Source organism: Mizuhopecten yessoensis, unplaced genomic scaffold (assembly GCF_002113885.1).
Source record: "Mizuhopecten yessoensis strain PY_sf001 unplaced genomic scaffold, ASM211388v2 scaffold309, whole genome shotgun sequence".
Taxonomy (NCBI): domain Eukaryota; kingdom Metazoa; phylum Mollusca; class Bivalvia; order Pectinida; family Pectinidae; genus Mizuhopecten; species Mizuhopecten yessoensis.
This window is the reverse complement of record NW_018403482.1, coordinates 482707-502693: the sequence shown is the minus strand read 5'-3', so window position 1 is coordinate 502693 and position 19987 is coordinate 482707. Positions and strand designations below refer to the sequence as shown.

The following is a 19987-nucleotide window of genomic DNA, read 5'->3' as shown; positions in this document are numbered from 1 at the left end:
AATACCAATACCTAACAACACTTAAATGTCCATATATAACACTGTATAGAATACCAATACCTTACAACACTAAACTGTCCATATATAACACTGTATAAAATACCAATACCTAACAACACTAAACTGTCCATATATAACACTGTATAAAATCCCAATACCTAATATAACATTACAATGTCCATATACATTGTATGACACTGTATAAAATTCCAATACCTAACAACAATACCATATAGACAAACGCAGATTAAATATAGACATATTTTTTAATTTAATTTTAAAGCATTCATACACAAAATAAAGATCATTAGTCAGTGCTCTGTGACGTATTGACTTTGATTTTAGAAGACCGATCCCAGAAAATATCAATCTGCCTATTTAAATAGTACGTCAATGTGTATAATTAACGGTGAGTGTTGCCGACTCAAAAACAAACGTAGTACCTTCTTCCACTCTGATCCATTTAGCCGTCCAACTTCGCATGTCGTGTTGAATTTTAACTTGTGTTAATGCAGTCTGCTGATTTCTCTCTGTCCGACAGGACTTTTCTGTGTTGACCGACTTTGTACCATTTTGCTCGAACTTTCTGTATTGACCGACCTTTTGCTGTAGTGGTCGACTTTTTGCTGTAGTGGTCGACCTTTTGCTTTAGTGGTCGACCTTTTGCTGTAGTGGTCGACCTTTTGCTGTAGTGGTCGACTTTTTGCTGTAGTGGTCGACTTTTCGCTGTAGTGGTCGACTTTTTGTTGTAGTGGTCGACTTTTTGCTGTAGTGGTCGACTTTTTGCTGTATTGACCGACCTTTTGCTGTATTGACCGACTTTTTGCTGTAGTGGTCGACTTGTTGCTGTAGAGGTCGACATTTTGCTGTAGAGGTCGACTTTTTGCTGTAGTGGTCGACTTTTTGCTGTATTGACCGACCTTTTGCTGTATTGCCCGACTTTTTGCTGTAGCGGTCGACCTTTTGTTGTATTGACCGACTTTTTGCTGTATTGACCGACTTTTTGCTGTAGCGGTCGACCTTTTGTTGTATTGACCGACCTTTTGCTGTATTGACCGACCTTTTGCTGTAGTGGTCGACTTTTTTGGTGTAGTGGTCGACTTTTTGCTGTATTGACCGACCTTTTGCTGTAGTGGTCGACTTTTTTGGTGTAGTGGTCGACTTTTTGCTGTATTGACCGACCTTTTGCTGTATTGACCGACTTTTTGCTGTAGTGGTCGACCTTTTGTTGTATTGACCGACCTTTTGCTGTAGTGGTCGACTTTTTTCTGTAGTGGTCGACTTTTGCTGTATTGACCGACCTTTTGCTGTATTGACCGACCTTTTGCTGGATTGACCGACTTTTTGCTGTATTGACCGCCTTTTTGCTGTATTGACCGACCTTTTGCTTTATTGACCGCCTTTTTGCTGTATTGACCGACCTTTTGCTGGATTGACCGACTTTTTGCTGTATTGACCGACCCTTTGCTGTATTGCCCGACCTTTTGCTGTATTGACCGGCCTTTTGCTGTATTGACCGACTTTTTGCTGTATTGACCGCCCTTTTGCTGTATTGACCGACCTTTTGCTGTAGTGGTCGACTTTTTCCTGTAGTGGTCCACTTTTTGCTGTATTGACCGACCTTTTGCTGTATTGACCGACTTTTTGCTGTAGCGGTCGACCTTTTCCTGTATTGACCGACCTTTTGCTGTATTTACCGACTTTTTGCTGTAGCGGTCGACCTTTTCCTGTATTGACCGACCTTTTGCTGTAGTGGTCGGCTTTTTGCTGTAGTGGTCGACCTTTTGCTGTAGTGACCGACCTTTTGCTGTATTGACCTACTTTTTGCTGTATTGACCGACCTTTTACTGTATTGACCGACTTTTTGCTGTAGCGGTCGACCTTTTCCTGTATTGACCGACCTTTTGCTGTATTGACCGAGTGGTCGACCTTTTGCTGTAGTGGTCGACCTTTTGCTGTAGTGACCGACCTTTTGCTGTATTGACCTACTTTTTGCTGTATTGACCGACCTTTTGCTCTAGTGGTCGACTTTTTGCTGTAGTGGTCGACTTTTTGGTGCATTTATCGACCTTTTGCTGTAGTGGTCGACCTTTTGCTGTAGTGACCGACCTTTTGCTGTATTGACCGAGTGGTCGACCTTTTGCTGTAGTGGGCGACTTTTTGCTGTAGTGGTCGACCTTTTGCTGTATTGACCGCCCTTTTGCTGTATTGACCGACCTTTTGGTGTATTGACCGACCTTTTGCTGTAGTGGTCGGCTTTTTGCTGTAGTGGTCGACCTTTTGCTGTAGTGGGCGACTTTTTGCTGTAGTGGTCGACCTTTTGCTGTAGTGACCGACCTTTTGCTGTATTGACCGAGTGGTCGACCTTTTGCTGTAGTGGGCGACTTTTTGCTGTATTGACCGACTTTTTGCTGTAGCGGTCGACCTTTTGCTGTATTGACCGACCCTTTGCTGTATTGACCGACCTTTTGCTTTATTGACCGACCTTTTGCTGTAGTGGTCGGCTTTTTGCTGTAGTGGTCGACCTTTTGCTGTACTGACCGACCTTTTGCTCTAGTGGTCGACTTTTTGCTGTAGTGGTCGACTTTTGCTGGGTCGACTTTTTGCTGTAGTGGTCGACTTTTGCTGGGTCGACTTTTTGCTGTAGTGGTCGACTTTTTCTGTATTGACCGACCTTTTGCTGTATTAACCGACCTTTTGCTGTAGTGGTCGACCTTTTGCTGTAGTGACCGACCTTTTGCTGTATTGACCGACCCTTTGCTGTATTGACCGACCTTTTGCTGTAGTGTTCGACCTTTTGCTGTAGTGGTCGACTTTTTGCTGTATTGACCGACTTTTTCATCATTACTTCTTGGTGTCGATTATTTTATTGCGCAAATATCAAGATAACTACTTAACTAATAAATTCCTAGTATAAGGTAATATAAATATCATGTTTACATGAAAATGTTTACCAAAACGACTCAGGTAATAAAATAGTTTATCGTTCCGTTAGAAAATACGGAAACTTGTTTAAAATAAATCATTCCTTGAATTTGATTTGTCAACGTCTCATTCATATCTTACAATATCATATTGAAATGTTTGCTTGTGTCTGAATTATGTTATACATGATGAGATATTTTTGCAACAGCGAAAAGGAACACATTGTTTGTTGTAGCAAGTTTTTACTATATAATGTATTGTAACGTATGGTTAATAAAGTATAATGTATAATGTATATCTGGTTATTGGATATCGTATTGAAAATCCTCTTTTTGGATTTGTCTGGAGGTACTAGTGAATTTAAAAAAGAAGTTAATGTTATGTATCCGCAGTGATATTTGCATACACGCAATGTATTGTGGCTAACGTCCTTGCTACAAATAGCGTGTGACGACGGTAGATATCAATCATCGTCTAGCGTCATCGCAACCCCTAAATTCAAATCATCGAATTGCTGTTCGTTTTTGTCAAATGCACATATGTCACGTCACATCTGGTACTACTCCTTCGCCTCACAATGCAATGGTTGATCTGAATGAAAGTTTAAGGTCACCGGTGAATTATTCTATAAAGTCGGTCAAATTGTTTTATATGCACAACGTCGTTATAATGATTTAATCGATTCTACAATACCACGTTCACGTTTCTAGTTGTGATCTTTGTGCCAGTTTGAAAATAATACAAACAGATATAAAGATTTATCATCAGATACCACACTTCAATTGATCGTTAAGACGTCATCAGCAACATAAGAACAAGATAACTATCAAACACTACCATGGTCGAGTTCGTCATTATCTCAGATAGATGGGATGTTACGGCGATGTTCAGATGACATATGATCTGACCTTGACCTCAAGGCGTAATTCGATGTCACACTTAAGTACAACAACGGCTAAGCCTTCAAAGAGTTATAAAAGACTGATGGTGGCCAGCAATGTGGCACCTCCATAACATATTATGGCTAAATGACACCTTATCACCTAGTTCAACCCATGTGTTGGAGGCTATGGAGAACCCAACCCATGTGTTGGAGGCTATGGAGAACCCAACACATGTGTTGGAGGCTATGGAGAACCTAACCCATGTGTTGGAGGCTATGGAGAACCCAACCCATGTGTTGGAGGCTATGGAGAACCCAACACTCAATTGGAATCGGATACTACATTAACTTCATAATACATGTAGCTTAGTTTCGCTTTGTAATGAAATCGATAATCTGCATCATGTACAGTTTCCCGTGGTGCATTGTAAACAAAGGTCACGACCAGTAATGTATTGTAAACAAAGTCACGACAAGTAATGTAGTGTAAAATGAAAACACAACCAGAAATGAGGGGTGCAATGTCTTCATTGCCAAGTTTATAAATTCACTTTCAAATATATCGACGATGCGCTGTCTTTAAATAACAAGAATTATATTGGCCAAATCGAACGTATATACACTCCTGAACTTAAATCACAAACACTACATTTTACATCGCCCGCTTTCCTCCGGCCATTTCAGGGTTACTCTCTTCCCAGCTTCTCGGTTTTGATTTTCCGATCATGAACGTTCCCTTTCTCGGAAGTATATTTCTGCTCCCCTAGACTACAGTGTTTACATTTCGAAGTTGATTTGTTATCCACATGTTTTGATTTCTTTCACAAATAGCCATTCTGTGTGATCACCATCATTATCTCAGTGGGAAGTATTCTGTTGGTGGTATGGAGGTCGAGCTATTGATATGCTCATGAGTTTTCTTTATTTGTTTCGTTAACACTGCGCCAGTTCTCATATTTCCTGTAGTTTGCTCGATTTTAGGCGCGAAAAACGTTTTTGTTAACATTTCATTATGTTAATTACTGCCTAACATGCTATTTGGGTTAAATTAGATATACAACCCATCACATCATGGAGAAAGTCAAAAAGATCGGCTATGCTTCTCCGATGGTCAAAGGGATTGTCTGCGTTGCCTTGAAGCAGGTCTAGATTGGTGGTTTAATAAAATGCTAAATTTAAGGTCGGTGCATTTTGTTTAGCATATTTGTGAAAAAAAGTATTAGATTTATTTGTGATATGTGTGTTCTACTTTCGTGTGCGTTATACTTGTGTGATGTTCTAAATATTGTTGATACACGTGTGGCTACAATGTACGTTCGTAGTCGACGTTATTGATATACATGAACGTTAAATTCAAACCCAAGGTTATAGCACTGAATTGGGATCTCGTTGGTGTCTTTACGTGTAACCGCGATATTATGGAAAGAAAAAAGAAAATAGGAATAACGGCTCTCTTGTGTTTCTTTCTTGAAAGAGCTTATAATGGGATAAGACTGTAATAAAATTATAAACTGCTATGGCTTGATTTATCGTTGCACTCCCATGGTAACCTCTTCGACTTTGACGTATATGGATAACACAACAAGATATCTCCCCTAAGAGACAAGCGTTTCCATGATCTATGCCATTGATGGAGCCTCAGTAAGTCGAGTTCTCTTTGTTTAAGATCGCGCATGTCAAATTTTAGAATTGACAGGAAAGAGAGCGACCAACGTGTACATCCAGGGTAAATAATGTTGGCGATAGCTCATAACATGTACACGTTTCGTATTTTGGCTTACGTTTCTTCCTATTACGCGTGTGTCCATTATGATGACAACCTTCTGGTTCTATGTTTTACATCCATTATCATTCATCATTTAGGTATATTGTGGCAAATGCTTACGACTGGTATTATATTTAGAGTGGGAACGTAACATTCAGACGATTAACAACACTTTAATCTGTTTATTATATTCCTAGCAGAAGCCAACAGAACGCTGGGAAACACTCTAACTAAATAAAGACAGCATACACCCAAACATACACTTCATGCAGAAGCTATATATCCTGCACCGCATATTGCAACTTTCAAATTTTCCGTCAAGTCAAAGAAAACATGTGGATTCTAAGCAAATTGAGAAATACTAAACAAGTCTATTATGTTGTTAAATTCCTATATATCATAGTTGTCTTCAGACGAATTAAGGAAATGCTGTAGCCAATCAACGACAAAAGACAACGCTAAGCATAGTTATAAAGCAGGTTATGGAGAGGACTCTCACATTTCCTTACCAATGATCGAAGACTTCTTTCGTGGAAAACATGTACAACAGCTGTTGACTAATATAGTTAATTAACATGCAACCAATCACGATCAATACGCTTATTACAAAATTTCATCAAACATTTTTTTAAAGTCCATAGGCAGTTATTTAAGCATTAAACTGACTTCTTCGGAAAGTTATTGTCCCATAATTCTCACAAAATTGCAGACAAAAGCGAAATTTCGCACTGTCTGTCAATGGTACCTATTCTTGTGACGTCACGAGTACACGCGACCGTTCCGGCAAAACAACATACATGTAGTTCGTGGAAATAAACAAAATATCATCAATTTTATTTCAATAATTTAATCAATAAATTCCACAGTGAGGATATTCACCTATTATACAAAATCACTACATACATTGTTGCGAGTTAAATTGATCAATTGGGTTTTTTAATCCCGAAGCACGGATTGTTAATTTTTCGTGACGTCAATAATATTTATGGATAATGAACAGATAAAAAGCATTAAGATTGTACTGATTAAATGAATGTTTGTCCAGTAAAAAACTTCATATTTGTGAGTGTAATTCAACACCTCTGATCAAACCATTACTTTACGTTTTAAGAAAAGAAATCCACTTTTCAAGATGCTACCACATTTAATAGAAGTTGAGTACAAAAAGGTCATGCATGTAGAATAAAACCGGAAGTCGGTATTTTGCCTTGAATGTGGGATAATGGAGTTAATATTTTATTATAACTTAATTGCTTCCGCATAGTATGACGATTCGGTGCCTATTAAACTTCGCAATTTTTAATAATACATTTATCAGTCATTACATTGAGCAATCATATGCTGTACATGCATCATCTTAGTGATTAAATTGAGATTGAGTGTCAACTCGGAATTACTTTGCACGCGACTATTCCTGTGCAAATTTAGTTAAAACGTACTTATCGAGAATAAGTAGCCGAATACAATCAAAGAGCGAACTGGAATTGACACTTCAACAAAAAAAAAATGCATAATTTTACAAGTGTTACAAAGTGCTAAGTAAAACCAAAACCACAACGTTATCGTCCAGTTTAGTGGAAAGATACCCTGTTAGTCATGTTGTAAGTAAAGCAGAGCTAATGGGGATTTCAGAAACTAAATTACAATTCAGTGAAAACAAACTAAAACAGAACAAACCAAAAGACAGCTGGCCACGGTATCATAAGAGAAAGTCCCTGTCCTAAATAAAGCGGAAATGTAAGTGGCTCCCACTGATTGTATAACCAACATATATAGAAATGGGTCAAGTATTCATGATTTCAATATTCTCACTTCAAATGTTACACATAAACATGTTTTTAAGGAAATTACATTCGTTACAGGGTTATAAGGTGTGATGTCATTTGTTAAAGTACCAAAGTGAAAGACAAGCAGTTGATTATTTTAATTTAACTGCTGTTTTTACCTCCCTTGACCAATAACCTTCTGTTTCGAGGTAAGCATACTCAAAGCATAACATGTTGGTGGTGTGTATCGGGTTAATTATCTGAAAGATTATTCTTCTGAAACAACTGTAACAGTTGTAACGGTTTTTCTCTTGCTGTTTCCTGAGATTTACGTTGACACGATTTCTAAAATCCAAAACATTAGCCCTACATCTTCCAGCGTCTATCTGGCATCACCTACAATAGGGAAATTCTACCAGCAACTAAAGTTTCGAATATTTCGGTTGTTACCTTTGTGTGTGATTAAGCTTCTGGGCTGTCTGTATGACTCTCACGTTGACGAAATAATACTTCAGGAAACTCAAATCAATCAACCACCTTGTACTCGTTTGCTTACAAGGACTATTCCATGAAAGTTGTACCTGCAGGAGAGCTCACTGTCCTAAAATGTGTGATAAATGTGCACTTGCTTATGGTTTAAGCGACATATTGGTTTTTGCGACATTTAAGATCAATGAGGCAATGGTCTTTAGTTGCATGTCCAAACATTTCAAAGAAATTTCCAAGCAATTGAAAATGTCTATCCATATATCAGCCATTCAGAACATTGGCCCTTGCATTTACCTTACATATATATATATAGTCTAGCACTCCCCAGATCAGCTTCTGGCTGCTGAGAAGTTTTTGTTTTCATTACATATGCATGAACAGTGTTTCCTTTACTTCGGTGAGGCGCCTAATCATATGAATATATATTCTATTTCTGTTTGCAAAATGTGACACTATATGCCTTATAGATCTTGACAATTTGGCTGTTGATGAAAAAACTAAAAAATATCGAAGTGCAAACAAAACAATAATGCGAACTAAAAATCGATAAAACTACGTCAAAACATGCACAAAGGAAAGATTTACACGGAAACTAATTAATTAAATAATTATCAGCAAAGCAGTAGACTATGTATGGAAGCCCGATTTTTGATGAATCAAAAAAAGCATCCACCATATTAGACAAACGCCGACGAAAACGGTTTGACCATGATCCATTGAGCACAAGTACTAAACGTCTTAAAGATAAGATATGATATGATAGCACCTATAAGCAGAACTTATTCATTGATCTAAATAACAAAAACGATTACACGCAGTTAGACAAAATGAAATCATTCTACAACAAGTTATCAATATAAAATGTTGACGGATGAGCTCATCGATCATGTAATTTTTACTAATACGACAATCGCCTCAAACATTGTCTGCTTTGTCTAGGACTATCTCTTTGGTATACCTAAGTAACGTTGAAACTCCGTTAGAACAAACTGTATCGTTCATGGAAGTGCTAGCATACACAAGGGCTTAAAATGCGCCAAAACAACAATTTCGTTTCCCGAAAATTTAAAAAAGTTTATTTCAGTAATCCGCCAGCTACATGTAATGCTGAAACCTCTTCTCCTTGTTGGTGTAGGCTGACGTGGTGTCTTTCTGAGGTTTTCTTGCTTATCCCTGTTGTTATTTCTGGCTTGTTTGGAACATGACTATTGTGTTGTTCTCAAAGGGTTGCCGATTACCATCACTTCATGTAATATGTTAAGGCTTCTTGAAGTGTCCACTTACTGCTCCATCTTGATAGACAGGAAATTTGATTGCCTGTATCTGTCATGGGTAGGAGCTACTGGCGGAGGAGTTGATCTATGATAATATTGTCATACCAAAGCTCAAAACATAAAACCTCTATGAAAACACATTGTCAACACAAAAATTGTACGTCTATCACTCACAACAATGGTCAATATACATAATAAAAGGAAAATCAAAGAGTACATAGTCTGAGGTTGTCTTCGAAGGGATTGTTTATTGGCTTTTTTCAAAGGATGCTAAAAAGGAACACTATGTCGTAAGTACACTTCATCGTATGCTTTGTCCTTTGCAGTCGCCTCAGCTGCCAACCCCAGAGCGCTCTGTCGACTAAGAAAATAGATACAGCAGGATGGTGTAGTAGAGTGGATCCACACCTACTCCCAACGGGATGATAGTCTTGGTTATTTTTACGGAAACTAGAAATTGTACTCTGTTGTTGACGTAAGTGTGTTGCTATAACTCGTTCTTGTCACCTTTGTTGGTGTTATGTGTCTCTTGAACCAAGCGTTTCTCCATGCCTGTGATATGTTTCTGTAAGTCTCTCACTTGTCCTCGTGTCAAGCTGTGTCTCACTTATCAAGCAAATCTCACCATGTCTCATGCTCATTGTCTTTTATTGACGAATTGCTATATCATTACATGTACACGATAGTCTTTTTTTGGAAATGAAATACTATGATCGACCTGTGCCATCTGTTTCTTTGTATTGTTTTACTGTTTACTTGTAGGAACTGTATGCGTTGACATGCCTGTGACAATAAAACCGATATCAACATGTACTTACCTATTGATGACATACAATGTATGAAGTCAGCAAGAGAATAAGCGAATAGAATTTTTAACAAACCCTATTTCAATTCCATTTACTCACTTTACGTAAATCTGTAAAAAAAAACCTCCAAGAGCATTTATACGTATATTAAATAATTTTATAAGAATGAATACACCAAAACAATTTTTACAAAGGTACAATATTCCTCCCTGTTGACTATGCTACCCTGTCCATTACACAAACTAAATATTTGTTGACCGGTGATCGACCTTATGATGGCTATTCTGATACCTAATTACTTCTTCCGATTCTGTTTAATAGTTAAGGATGTACTCTTCTGAGGTTTCAGTCACGTTCAAGTCTCGTTTTGATCTGGTGTAACGGGTTTTTGTAATATTAAACAAATTATGATAGGTTTAATAGCAAACACACATCTGAAAAACATGTCAAAACCCTAGATGTCTGTTGTTTGTAGAACATTTTTTACAAGAATTTGAAAAAAATGACCAATTTGGCGGCCATTTTTAAAAAGTGTATTTATGTGAATTTCTTACGCTTCACAAAGGGCAAAAATTTCACCTTTTTTGACACTAGATTGATCACTTAAATTGTTATTGTGTCACCATTTTTAAATGTAGCAGGTTCAATTTTGCTGTACAACTTTATAATGTTCAATATGATTAAAATAATGTGCAAAAAAGTGGAAAGTTATATATTATTGGTATTTTTTTTTACATATTAGGGTAACTGAAGCACTTATTATTTTCGAACCCGAAAAAGGTGAAAAATACCACAAATAATAATGGGACAAAAAAAGAAGCACACCGACCTCCCATTTTTGTGGCTGTTTTTAGAAAGAGAAACACATTTTCTTTTGATTCATTGAATACTAAAAAAAGTTTAATACAGGAATTTTTTATATCAAGCGTTTAATCTGCATAAAATGGTGAAAAATGTGATTTTTTTCATTAAAAAATAAGGGGTAGGGGTAACTAAAATCGCATTTCTGAGTAAATTGAATAAGATTAAGAAATTTTACTTCCATGATTTAAAAGAAAATAAAAAAATTATCAATTCTACAAACATTCATACATATCTGATAACACACTTGGAAGAAATTGTATGAATTTGTTCTGCAAATGGTCAAAACCCGAAAATTCACCTAAAATCACCTATTGTGTTAGATTGGTATCTTTGACCGATCATAGCACAAAAACGAACACACGGACATATATTTGTTTTTGCATTTTCTACTATGCCATTATTTCCTTTTTCAAAAAATCAACATAAGAAAAAAAGTTTAATACAGGAATTTTTTGACTTCTCAGAGGTGTACATCCTTAAACCTGTCATTTCCGTTGTTTTCGACTTAAACACGTACATTAATTTTGTTCCTATTTAAATGGATTTTATAACAACCACTATTTAAAGTATATCAATCCGAAGTCGATGTATGTTGAGCATTGTGTGTACTTCTCTACACGTGTATATGTTTCGCATGTAAATAACTGAATATGTGTATTGTGGACCTGTGTGTATCACTGTACATGTGTATATGTGGACCTGTGTGTATCACTGTACATGTGTATATGTGGACCTTTGTGTATCACTGTACATGTGTATATGTGGACCTTTGTGTATCACTGTACATGTATATATGTGGACCTCTGTGTATTACTGTACATGTGTATATGTGGACCTGTGTGTATAACTATACATGTATATATGTGGACCTGTGTGTATCACTGTACATGTGTATATGTGGGCCTGTGTGTATCACTGTACATGTGTATATGTGGCCCTGTGTGTATCACTGTACATGTGTATATGTGGGCCTGTGTGTATCACTGTACATGTGTATATGTGGCCCTGTGTGTATCACTGTACATGTGTATATGTGGACCTTTGTGTATCACTGTACATGTGTATATGTGGACCTTTGTGTATCACTGTACATGTGTATATGTGGACCTTTGTGTATCACTGTACATGTATATATGTGGACCTCTGTGTATTACTGTACATGTGTATATGTGGACCTGTGTGTATCACGTGTGTATTTATTACATATGTGTTTAACTGAACATGTGTATATGCTGACCTGTGTGTATCACTGTACATGTGTATATGTGGACCTTTGTGTATCACTGTACATGTGTATATGTGGACCTTTGTGTATCACTGTACATGTGTATATGTGGACCTTTGTGTATCACTGTACATGTGTATATGTGGACCTTTGTGTATCACTGTACATGTGTATATGTGGACCTTTGTGTATCACTGTACATGTGTATATGTGGACCTGTGTGTATAACTATACATGTATATATGTGGACCAGTGTGTATCACTGTACATGTATATTTGTGGACCTGTGTGTATAACTATACATATGTATATGTGGACCTGTGTTTATCACTGTACATGTGTATTGTGGACCTGTGTGTATCACTGTACATGTGTTTATGCTGACCTGTGTGTATCACTGTACATGTGTATATGTGGACCTTTGTGTATCACTGTACATGTGTATATGTGGACCTGTGTGTTTAACTGAACATGTGTATGTGTGGACCTGTGTGTATCACTGTACATGTGTATATGTGGACCTTTGTGTACCACTGTACATGTATATATGTGGACCTGTGTGTATCACTGTACATGTGTATACGTGGACCTGTGTCTATTACTGTACATGTGTATATATTACACATGTGTTTAACTGAACATGTGTATTGGTGCAATTGGGTACTGCTGTACATGTGCAAATATGTACATCTGTATTTGTATTGTGGTACACACGTGTACTATTGTATATTTGTATGCGATATGTACAAACGTGTAGTATTGGTTGTGTGTATCATAAACAACTATATTTTATGTTGTTAACACATGCACTAAGGTACAGGTATATGTGGTTCACATGTGAACTACAATACACGTGTAAATGATGATATGGTACATAGTAGGAGGGTATGTGGTACTTACGTGTTCTAATGAATGTATACATTTAGGTTACGATGTATATACATTTTGTATATCATAAGGTATACACAAACGAGAAAATAAACGGTTATGTACTTTTGTGCATTACTCCGCCCCCTGGCGGAGAACATTTGATGTAATCCAGTGTGTCCAAAATACCCTCAGACAATCAATTAAGTTGTCATATCAAACAATGATATTACCATAATATTGTCACTATCTAAGTATAACCCTTCCAGATTTATACGGCTATGATTGAACTGTGATTGTCCAAACGATAGCATGTCAATGCTGTTGATTTTGATGAATACATCATAACTCGATTTGCTTTGATAGTTCATGAGGAATGCGGGCAGTTGAATAATGATAAAAAAATAGTATATGACATGAAAAGTAAAAAACAGAAACAAGAAAGACAAAGAAAAAGAGACATACAAAAGCAAAGATAATCAGAAACAAATAAACAAAACAAATCAATGAATTAAACAGGTATCGTACTGTAAAAGTAGGTTGGCAATGCATGTAATAATAATAATATTAATTAGAGGTTCTTATATACCGCTTTATCACAACCTAGTTCGGAGGTCGTCTCAAAGCGGTTCACAAATTACTATCCGTGGTTACAGGGTCTTTGCAACCAGCCAACATCTTTCTCAACTCCCTGGGGAGCATACAGCCTGTGCTGCCATTTCGGCGCTCACAGCTAGCATTCAACAATTCTAGCACTACCCAACCACGTCCTCATTTACAGCTGAGTAGACTGGAACAAGCGGAGTAAAGTATAATGCTCAGAGATAAAACACAGTGCCGTGCCGTGGCTCGAACCCGCAACCCTTCAGTCACGAGCCCGGCGTCCTACCACTAGACTACCGCGCCTCTTACATAAACATCGAAGTGTGAAGCATGGCCGTTTTATTCAGAAATATATCCTGTATCTTTTACAAAGTGTACCATAGCGTAACAGTACAATATATATATATACATGGTTTAGTACAACCTAAATTTTTACTTAACATATTATTTGTGATCCTACAAAGCATATAAGTTGACGTCCACATATTTCCTCAAGTCTATATCACCATTACGATTTCCTTTGATTTTAATACATACTGCATTGCGTTCTCATCTTTCCTGCCATAAGCTTTGAATATTATACATGTGTAGATATTTTTCTTCCAGTGATATTTGGGATTTGTCTGCTTATGGCTATTACTAGGATTCTCGTAACAGCAAATACGGTGACACATTTTAAAACAATTGGCACTTTGTGGGTATTAGTACTTGAGACAAAATCTGACTGACTTGATAAGAAGACTGCCAGGGAACGTAGCACAAGCTTTGGATATTACTGGAATTGTCACTGTAGAATGCATCATTCACAATGCCGACTTGTGTTAGGCACATGTCTTTATTCATTTGACAAACACCAAATTCGATTACTCTTGCTTTTCCATATTGTTTTAATGTCATGCGATATTGTAGTTGGTAAACTATCAATAATTCAGTTCCAGGAGAGACCTGGTATAGCCAAAGCCTGTTGTTCGATACTATTCTTATATCATCATGAATACAATTTGTTGAAATGAAACTACCAATACGTTTTAATTGCCAATAGACTCTTTTTCTACTAACCAACTTTTTAAGCCACCTAATTTTAAAGTGAATATAACAAAAAAAGAAAAGAAAAGGAAATATCCGTGTCCTGGATTTTTTTGCTATGATCGGTAAAACATACAAAATTTACGTAACATGTAATTTTTAGTAAATACATAATTTTGGTCGCAAGCAGATAAAACTCATACAATATGTTCCGTGTGTCTTTTCAAAAATCTATATTATTTTGCACATTTGATAATATAGTATTTTATTCTAAATTTTTGAAGTAAAAGTCTTCGATTTTTATTTTTAAATCAGAGTAACAGTTAAACTTAACCGCTTCCCATTATTTATGAATTTAAACGTTCTTTTTTCTGAGTTAACGATTGATATAAAACGTTTTGATGACCAATTGCTTTTTAATTTGTACTTAATTAGTAGAAAATGTGTTTAGTGAAAAAATAGGGGGGGGGGGGGGCACTGTATTTCTTTTTGTGTGTGGTATTTTCAACATGTACGGGATCATGAAACAAAAGGGATTTAGCTTATATAATAAGTAATGAAATACAATATTGTACATTGTATGATTTCTCAACTTTGTTGCATATTATTTTCGGAATACTGAACAGTTTAAACGTGTACAGGAGAATTCAACAAGCTACAATTGAATACATTGACAAAGCCAGTGTTAAAATGATGTTACGAGAACCTAAGAAATTCTCATTATCAAAATGGCCCCGACATTGGTAACTTTTTTAACCTGTTAAAATGTGAAGGTTGAAGAGTTCAACTTAACGTGATCAATCCTTTTAACAGTGTTGGCTTTTTGTTTGTGTTTTGTTGTAAACCGTGTCAGATTGGTGGTTGTGTAGTTTATGTCTTTCTTCCAGTATTTCGTATTGCGTGTGTGTTTTGAATTCAGCGAGTATTTGGATTTTATGATTAATGAGGGGTACAGCATTTATGGCGTTATTGTGTGTGGAGGAATCAATGTCTGCACGGGTCTTTTGATACATAGATATTTCGGTGGTAATGGTCGTCGTGTTCCTGGGTCTGCTGGGATGAGAGTATACATCGCTTTCTGTTTGTGAACTGTGTTTGTGTTGTGTTTGTTATGCGACTTGGGCATTGTATTTGTTTATCATATCTTACTGAACTTGAACATTTTACAAACTTAACGTGTTGCTCTCCTTTGTACCCCCTTTTCTATTTGGTTCATGTTGTGTTTGAACTGTTAGTCTCAGATTGAGGTAATTCAATTTTGGTCTAATATGGTATTGTGTACATGCAATTTTACGATGAATAAATTTGTAAGTTGTGTTTCCGAAACGCCTATAAGTTGTATGTAGTACTGTAAAAGCATATATTTTCGTTGGGGTTAAATTTCGTTGTTTTTGTAGAAGGACACATTTGTTGGGATTATATTTCGTGGAATCAGTATTTTGAAATCCTGTATTTTGAGAGTCGTGGCGAAACAGTGCAGGTAAATATAAATATATATACAGGTACAGTACGAACGGGCTAGATTTTCTCACTCGATGGGTATCGGTCAGATCCGTTTCGCTCTGTAGCTTATATACAAAGAGCGATGTACACATAATGTATACTTTGTGGACTCACATAGACGTACATGTACATGTACCTTGTCAGTAGCCGACAGAGGTTGAAGCTATTCAAATAACTGCAGCTAATAATGCAATTAAAAAAAAGTGACAAATAATTCGTCAGTGAAGATAATTACACCGTTAATCATGTTTTTTGTCTAAATGTAATAGCACCATGTATTTGTAATAAAATTAATAGTTTATTTCATATTTCGTGTGTTTAAAATTTCGTTTGGATAATCTTTCGTGCTTTTTATAAAGCCATATGATTAAACGGAATTAAATCTCCAACGCAATATTATGCTTTTACAATATTTGCATTTGATGTAAATGCCGTTGATATTTTGTTCAGTTTTGTGTTGTTTTGTGAATTCCAAAACTAAACATTAAGGTTGTAATATTATTCTTATTTTTTATTCTTTTATTGACATTAACGACCAACCGTGAATCGGAGTGTTTAACCTCCATGGGAGCTAGTCATTGCTGATAACGTTCGAAAAGGAAGTAGCCGAATAAAATTTAATCCGAGGATATGTGTCGACCTTCGAAGACTAGGGGTAGCGGGAAACCGGGGTTTCTATCTCCTGCCTTATGTGGACCATCATTAAAACGATATTTGCTAAAATAGGGGGGAAAGTGCACGTACTGAACGTGAAAGGAAATAATTTAACATGATTATTTTGATTATGGTTAATTGTTTTTCGTAAACCGTAGAGAAAACAAAGTTTATTGTTGAAAACAAAACGTGAACTGAAGCATGATATGACTGTTTCATTGTTACAAACGGAGAATACTCGGCATGTGCAAGCCTAACCATTCAAATAAATCCCGTACTTTGCACATTGTCAGAAGGCATAACATGTAATAGCATAGTCGAACACGTGCCAACCCCGACACAAGCTACGAGGAGCGTTAAGTAGCCCGGTCCAAGGCGTGACGCCATCATAACAAATTTACGACTAATTATTTTTTGTTTTCTATTTTAAACGCCTTTATGTGTTTAACTTACGCGTGTAATATTTACTTGGCGACAAAATGAGAACATAATATGACGAACATACATCTAAGTGGAACCTAGCTGTGAATATTATTAACACAAGAGTAAGTAAAAACCTCATTTAGATTTACATTTGGCAAACTACAATGCTATACTCCCGCCTTCTTTATACACGAACCACGTAAGAGTTGAACAGATGTGAATAAAAACACATAAAATAACAGTTCTCACCGCGTGATGTTGTATTGTGTAATTAACGCATGTGAGGAGCATATAACTGAACACAAATATCTCTACGACCAAGAACGACATAGACAATCAATCGTATATAGTAAAGTAAAACCCCGCTAACTCGAATATGTTTGGTACAGATCAGCAGTTCAAGGAAAACATTATCTTTGACGAATCCGAGTTTGGGTGGAGATCGCCTTGTATCGACATGTTAAAATGGGAGGAAGACCATATGTTTCAACGTTTTTCCATAAAGGTTCTGCATGTAAGAAATCAAAAAAATGAAAGATTTATACATACTTGGTATATTTCTTTAAATATAAGATTGTTCAACAATTAATAGTTGGAGCCAGCCTGTAATAAAAGCATACAAAGCAAGAAATTGTATCTGAAGCCTACTTTTTCGCTCACTCGATCACGTTAGATCTATCTCGAATAAGTAAATTTAGTGTAATAATAAAAGGAAATGAACGGTTAGATATTTTTTTGAGAAAATGCGAGTTCGAGGAAGTGGGTTTTACCGTATAATCTCGCAAGTCCGCATAATCTCAGTTTAAGAAGCATTGACAAATATGGGATACATTTCTCAACGAAAATCAACAGTAATAATTTCGATTCATTTGCTAAAAAAAAAGACTTTTGTTATGTCTCATTATTGGACAGGTACACATGTATTCCTGTTTTGTTTTTAATAAATCTGGTATGAATTCGTGCTTTTCAGCTCGCATATTCGGAGTAGGGGGGCTAATGTAACCACATCGGTTTCGGCGTCCCACTTCAGGATAAGCACCTTTGCTTTGAAGACAGTGTTAAATTACCACAGTCTAAAGGCTGTTGACTATCATAAGATTAAAGCATTTATAATGAGTCTAAGCAATGTGCTTAACCTTTTGTCATATGTCATGGGTCGAAAACCGCTTAGTTAACTTGGTTCGCAAGTTGTTTTGTGCCGTATAAGATCAAAACACTGGATAGGCTGGTTACTATTATAAGATTGAGACATTTCGATCTAGTGAAAGCAATGTGCGAAACAGTAAATTGGTATTTGAGGGGCCACAACAGGTGAGCTGACTTGGTTAAAAGTTTGAGACAATTTTTGTCGTGCAGTGTTAAATATAACAGGACTGGGGCTTAGAGTTGCAATGTAGACAATGTTCTGAACCATATTTTCATATTATTGGGGAAAAAGAGTGTGGTTTTTTTTAATTTAAATTGGTGTGGGACAATTTCAATTTGCCGTGCAACTTTCAAAGATTTTATTGACTATATATTCATTTGAAAGCTCCGTTATTGTAGTCATAAATTGTAATACTTGGACATACATATCAAACATAAATAATTCAAGTTCTTTGTAGCTCATACTTTGCGTGGTTACCGTTATTGTACAATAACAAAACCAGTTTAGAACCGTATATCATGTTAGGTTACATGTATTGCTAAGGATATTTACTTGCATAACATATTTCGCGAATAGGCGAGCTATTCTGTTCTTGAACAGCTTTTGTTACAACTTATTGTAATTGTTGAATTTGATATGGTATGAGAATATTTAATTCCTCTCTAAAACTGCAACAGCGATATTTCCAAAGCATATCAAAAAAATGCACCGACAGAAAATATCGCTTTTGTTTGAATACCTTTATATTGTTCTAACACTTACGCCGGAATACCTTTGTATTGTTCTAACACTTACGCCGGAATACCTTTGTATTGTTCTAACAGTTACGCCTGAATACCTTTGTTTGTTCTAACACTTCGCCTGAATACCTTTGTATTGTTCTAACACTTACGCCTGAATACCTTTGTATTGTTCTAACACTTACGCCTACATTTTAAAGATTGCATTATTACAATAGCTGTTATCTTATATTTTTGACAATTTCTGTTAAATTTGCTGTTAGGGTTTGATGTATTTGTAGTCTTGACAGCGCACTACTAAGACTGAGAGGATGTTGGGAACAACGTGGTACAATGTTGCATTTCTGTTAATTCCCGCGGATTTATCTTCGAAACATTCGAGGGATATAAAGATGTAGGGTAATAACACGGATACATTGATCATATGACTGTAAATAGAAGAAGAAAAAACGTAGATCCTTAATTAAGGTGAGGAGTGTATAGAAGAGTCATATAACTCATTATATTGTTAATTTGGTAAGAACTATGTACATAATGTACATCTAGATACATCATACAGTGTATATTCATATTGTATACAATGTATCGGGTAAGATTGTTTAGTAGTGAAGTACAGTATACAGATGTTTTATACATCTATATCATTGGTCATATATTAAATACAGTGTATATTTATATCGTAAACACTGTATCGGGTAAAATTGTTTAGCAGTGAAGTACAGTTTACGTCTATATCATTGGTCATATTAAATACAATGTATATCTATATCGTAAACATTTTTTGAGGTAACATTGTTTAGTAGTGAAGTACAGTTTACATCTATATCATTGGTCATATTAAATACAGTGTATATTTATATCGTATACATAGTATCGGGTAAAATTGTTTAGCAGTGAAGTACAGTTTACGTCTATATCATTGGTCATATTAAATACAATGTATATCTATATCGTAAACATTTTATGAGGTAACATTGTTTAGTAGTGAAGTACAGTTTACATCTATATCATTGGTCATATTAAATAC

The 19987-nt window shown here is 36.1% G+C and overlaps 1 protein-coding gene across 1 annotated transcript in view; it reads right to left on the bottom strand.

Annotated features, from left to right (window-relative positions):
- Positions 1-506: 506 nt before the first annotated feature.
- Positions 507-19987, bottom strand: part of LOC110446245 (micronuclear linker histone polyprotein-like) — a 56321-nt gene continuing 36840 nt past the window's right edge. The window contains exons 2-3 of the mRNA XM_021491291.1: positions 2010-2820; positions 507-1787 (exon numbers count right to left, since the gene is read on the bottom strand). Coding sequence (XP_021346966.1) covers positions 507-1787; positions 2010-2820 — 2092 coding nt within the window. The remainder of the gene's footprint in view (positions 1788-2009; positions 2821-19987) is intronic.